The 5,828-nt window shown below is 44.4% G+C and overlaps 1 protein-coding gene across 1 annotated transcript in view; it reads right to left on the bottom strand.

The window, feature by feature from the left end:
- The window catches only part of ATXN10 (ataxin 10), a 130,778-nt gene that overhangs the window by 86,016 nt on the left and 38,934 nt on the right, over positions 1–5,828 (bottom strand). Inside the window, exon 7 of the mRNA XM_023520342.1 lies at positions 4,580–4,749. Coding sequence (XP_023376110.1) covers positions 4,580–4,749 — 170 coding nt within the window. The remainder of the gene's footprint in view (positions 1–4,579; positions 4,750–5,828) is intronic.

Raw genomic sequence — 5,828 nt, 5'->3', positions numbered from 1 at the left:
TAGCTTGATGGGGAAGAAAAAAAAGTTTGGGTTCTTTATCTAATAAAGCATTCACTTAAAGAAAAAGAAAGAATGGGGAAGAAAAAAGTAAACCATACATCCCTTATTCTAACAAAGAAGCCAAAAAATGCTTTCTTCATGTGTACAGCATTAATGCCACGTGCTTCTTACACAGAAACCAAAACAGCATCTCCGTTTCGGGTCCACAAAGGTTTCAAGGTAAACTAATCACCGCAGATGCGGCAAGGAAACGTTGGGCAAGTCGAGCACGCAAACTAGGTAAGAACAGAAGCCGGTGAGCACTGCAGACACCTCCCTCCCTACCTGCCCTTGCTGAAGGCAGGTCGAGAAATCATTCCGCGATTCAGGGAACACTACAATGTGTCACAGGTGAACTTGAGAGTCCAAGACTCATGGGAAGACAGGACAAAACCCATTTCTGAGCGGATTTCTCGTCTGAGGCCAGGGACCCTGACTCTCTCAAGACACAACTGGAAAGGAAGAGGACCAGCCTCCCTGTCAGTGCGGTGGTCCTGGCAGCCTGGCCCTGCCCTGAGCTTAGCGGGCTGGTCCTGGCACAGCCGGCCCAAGGACGCGCTGCGTAGCTGCTCCTGTCCGACAGGCCTCTCCACACAGACCTGTGTCCCAGAGACGCGAGCCCGTGCGTGACCTCACCTGCTAAGCGCACGGCAGTTTTCATTCAATAAATGCTAGCTGAATTCAAGCTGTCTCTCTCAGCCTTAGTTTCTTCATTTAAAACTTGATAATTATCTTTTCAGCCTTTTCCAAGGAGGTGTCATGAGGCTCCAATGAACTAACTTTACAACAGTGAAAGGGCCACGTGACCTAAAGGGTGCCGTCCAGCAGGTGGGCACCGCGCTCGGTGCTGTGAACGAGACCCCGCTAGGCTTTGGTGGCCTCTGGTCGGACCTCAGCAGCCACCGGGGGAGACGGGAGGCGCGCGAAGGTTCCAGGAAAATGCGGGCACTGATAATCCTGTGGTTCTGGCTCAAAGTGGCAAGGCCCCTGGGGTGGAAGTGGCGACGGGCCCCAGGGCTGGGAACCCCCATGTCCTCTGAGAGAGTGCTTCAGAGACAGAGGTGCTACGACCAGAGAGCCGGACTGGAACCAGGAGGGGCGTGAGGGGCCTGGCTGGCCTAGGAGACCCAGAGCCACCAGCCTCCAGCACCTTCAGCTTGAAGTACTTAGGGAGTCTTTTAAACCTCTTCCACCAAACTCCTGGCGAGCTCCTAAAAGAGGGGCATCGTGTACCTGGGAGAGAGCCCAGGCCCAGGGCACACAGTCGGACAAGGCTGAATGCCACTCCGGGCTCGCGACTCACTACCTGCGTGGCCTCTCCCTCACCTGTGGTTAACAGAACCTGCTTTGCGGGGCTAAATGCAAAGATTAAATTGCTAATGCCCTTAACTCGCTAAGCACGATGCTGGGACACAGCAGACGCATAACCAATCATCAGTCCCTGTTTTTCTTCTGGGAGAAGGATGAACTGAATTAAACCAGATGATACAAAACTCTCCCAACTCAGATCTTTAGTCTTAGAGCAGGGAATACGGCTAAATTTCCCTTTAGGCCCCAATTCTGGTAGAAGTGGGACAAGCCAGCTAGACAGTTCAATGAGCATTCACAGCCTGATGAAAAAGACCTTCCACATAACCACCTATTTCTCCAAAACTGTCACCGAAGTCCTCCGAGCGCCAGTGAACTCCAGCCCTCGAGGCAGCAACGAGCGAAGCCAATGTGTGTAACAGCCAGCCAGAAGAGGACTTGGCTATCAGAATAAAGAAGCTTCCAGCACACGCGGAAAAGACTGTGAGGCTGGGGCAGACTTCTTTGGCAGGAGAAAAAAAAATCCCAGAGGTAATGCTTTCAGGTTAAGGCCTTTTGTTGGTACAGGTAAGAAAGTGGGAGCAACAGAGGCATTCTCATACTCAAAGAAGGAACTCCTTCATACCTTCGAGAGTGTTTGCTCAGCCATCAGTGCTGCCGTTAGCAACCGCACACGCGGAGCAGCCCCGCCACCCCCCGCAGCACGTGGGCGCACTCCATGTTTACTCACGCTGCAACCTGAGCTGGCTCCAGCGGGTCACTTCGTAAGCCTTTTAAGGGTTACTACGTTTTATTCCTATAAGAGGCCGATCCAAAGTAACAACAGAAGAATAGTTAAACACAAAAAACACCTCCTTTGTGTCCTTGAAAAACCACTCTCGGTCATTAAAGAGGGAAAGTGTTTTATTCTCTATCAACTTTCCCTGACAAAGCCCAGTCCCGTGGTTTTTCAAGGGGAGATTAGTAGTTTTCCACGCACACCTGCGTGAAGATGAGTCATCAAAACGGTGCACACATGTGATAACGAAGCGGGTTAGCCGGCGCGGGTTCTGTGCCATGACCCGTAGAAAATATTCCAGTTATCAAAGAACATACTAACCCCAAAATTTAGCATCTTAAGATGACTTTTATTTTCAATCTTTTCTCTCTTCTGTTCTTCAGATTTCTATTGATCTATCTCCAAAGTACACCGACTTTTCACTCTGTCATCTCTATAGAGTTGTTAAGCCCATTCGGCAAATTTTTTTAAATTTTATTTTGGATACTATTTTTCGGTTCTAGAATTTGTTTATTTCTTTGAAATATGTTACCTTTTTATCCATTAAAAGCATATTTTCCTTTACATCTTTGATTATAGTTACGATTGTTTTAAGATCCTTGTCTGCTACACCCGACATCGATGTCCGCACACACTCTCCATTGATTATCTTTCTTTTTCCTCTTGAGAAGTTTCCCGTGTGCCAAGCCAGTCTGGATTCCGTGCTGGACACTGTGAGCGCTACGCTGTGAAAACTCTGCATTCTATCATATTCCTCTAAAGAGCGCTGTTATTTTTGTTTTAGCAGGCGATTATCTTCGTTTGAATGAAACTCTAAACTCTTACTCTTTAGGGTGACTGCTCGAATTTCAATACAATTATTTCATCCTTAGCTTAGTTGCTTCACACCTGGCCCACGCATGTGCGATTCGGGCATCAGCAGGGATTGAGGCGGTTGATACAGATAATCTGGAGTTGCTTTATCCTTTCCAAGAGGACTATCTTCATCTTCCGAGGGCTGGGGTTCCTCCAAATCGCCCTTTGAGTCTTTAAGCTAAAAGGTCTGTAGGTTTTCTATCAGAGTTCTAACTGCTCTCAAGACACACACTGTGCCCTTCCTGCCTTCCCAGCGTCAGTTCAACTCCAGAATCCACTTGTCTGGGTCAAATCTGACGTCTTCACATAGCTGTCTTTTGTCCAGAGTTTACAATTATTATCTGTAGGAGGATCAGCCCAACAGTAGCTTACAGGGCCATTAAAGGAAGCAGAACTGGCATACTTAATTTTTTCCCAAAGTTTTACTTTTTCTCACAATGCTGTGGGTGATGAATTCAGGAAGGGTTTGCCAGGCCGGCTATTCCGGATTCGTGTGGCCCCAGCTGGGCTACTAAGGGACCGAGCTTAGTTCCACTTCCAGGCTGGTTTCTTGCTCATGTCTGGTGCCTTGTTGCTCCCTGACTAGTGTCCTTCTCTCTCCCCACTGCGTCTCACCCTCTAGGGCTTCTCCACATGGACTTGGCAACTCACGACATGGTCACCTCCGGGAATCTGCACTTCTTACATGGTGAATGGCTTCCAAGTGCCTAGAAATGGAACCTTCCAGGCCTTCCAGTCTAGGGCAATACCAGTAACAGTACAGCTTCACTCCTACCACATTTTATCGTTCAAAGTAGTCACAGTGCTTTAGGCACCCAAACTCAAGGGGACAGAGAAATAAATGCCAACCCTTAATGGGAAAGTGGCAAAGTCACATTCATTGCAGGAATACATACGTAATGATAGATATTTGTGTGGGCATCTCGGAAAAATGTCATCTGCCATATATTCAATATTTGATAAAATGAAACAGATGCCACCTAACGTAGAGCTCTACAAGACGCAGGGTGTGATGTGAGGTGTGTGCTCCAATTCTCCTGCCACCCTGATTGTCACCCTCATATTATCAACATAACTACCTCTAGGCTACTGAGCATAAAATAGGTTTCTAATGCAGTCTGTTGAGTTTCCAAAGATTTACTACTATGCCCATTTCAAAATACCTAGAAGAAATGCTTATGATGCTGTCATCCAAAGCATAGGACACAGATACAAGATGATGTTTATTTCTTCTTATGGTAATGTCAATAATAATGACTGTTTACTAAATATATAGTATGTATTTGAAAATTTCTAGGCTTTTTAAATACCTGTTTTTATTGACTGTTCTCCATGGGATATGAGTGTTCACGTGCATGGGCTTAGGACAAACACTGACAATTTGTAAGAAAGGAGACTGACTCAAACACGCCAAGGACAAACACAACGCAAATTACAAAAATAAAAACCCTAATACAATTGACATTTTATGCTTATCTGTGGGAATATATATGTATATACATATCTCGAGCTACTGTCTAAACACCTTAAGCTGTCACTCCAGAAAGTGAACATATTCCAAGTCACGTACATATGAAACATAACAAGAAACATTCCTACCTTGTCTTGGTTAACTCTATTCTTGTAACACAGATTTCCAATCAGACGAATGAGATGAGACTTAAACCCCTCAGCCATGTTCGAGATGTTGCTATCCGCTTTTATGTAACTGCAGGCACTAAAGATGTTCGTGGTGTCAGTGCCAGTCACATGAATCAGTCGTAAAAGATCTGTAACAACAACAAAAAAAAAAACTTAATTTTTCACAGAAAAATGTTTAGTATTTCATACTCATGTTCCATAAATAAATCTAATTTATTTTAATGGATTAAAATAAAATAAAGGCCAAGTACTGAAAACTTTCTTTAAATATTCATGAGAAGGCTCTTCTGTTTCTGCTTTAAAATTTCTCACAACTCTGGTTTGGGGACATAAGCCATATTGATTATCACAACTTGGGCTTTCTATTTATCCACAAAGAAAAGTTAGCTATAAGTTTTCCACCATCTTCCTAAGGAAAAGGTTTCTAATCCCAACTTCTTTATGAAACAGCTGATGTGATAAAACACAACACCTGCTTGCGATGAGCCCTATGATTTTTTTTTCCTCATTGGTCAGATCATCAGAAGGCAGCAAGTGTCTCCACAGATCTGTTCTGGCTATGCTCAGAAGAAATCTTAGCGTTGCTATACTCCATGAGATAGATGCCTTTAAGCAGCCCGTGAAAATAAGCAATCTTCCTGACCTTGTCTCTAAAAAATGTTTCCATTTTATCCCATTCAAGCATCTCAACAAACCTATTAAAGACAGCTATCACTTTCCCAATTTTATAATGAAGAAAACAGGCTCGGAGAAGTTAATAATTTCACAGAGTGAGGACGGCTACCCATGACTGCCCTGGCTCTGAAAACATGCCTTTTCCACAGTGATTCAGCTTCCCAGGTTCATGGTGCTTTAACTACCATTAAAAGCACTGTATTCAAAAATAAAACACTGATGTGAGATTCTAACTATCACTACCCTCTACAGCCCACCGCTAACTCACCTACCCATCTAGACACAAATTCGTCCTTCTTGGCATATGAATCCCCAGAATAAATATAATCTTTTTAAAAGAAAAAAAAAGCAACACCTTAAGCACGGCGAATCACAAGGCACAGGTTGTACCTGAATTATTTTGCAAGCAGTTTTTTAGCAAAGATGGTACTATTTCCCGCACTGCCTTCCTATTTAAAAACAATTTTCTTATAAGAATCGAATACATAATTACTATGTGTAAGGCACTATCCTTTGGGCCCCGCCCCATCAA

Source organism: Pteropus vampyrus, unplaced genomic scaffold, assembly GCF_000151845.1.
Source record: "Pteropus vampyrus isolate Shadow unplaced genomic scaffold, Pvam_2.0 Scaffold257, whole genome shotgun sequence".
NCBI lineage: Eukaryota > Metazoa > Chordata > Mammalia > Chiroptera > Pteropodidae > Pteropus > Pteropus vampyrus.
Note: the sequence above shows the minus strand (reverse complement) of the source record. Positions and strands in the feature narration are given on the sequence as shown.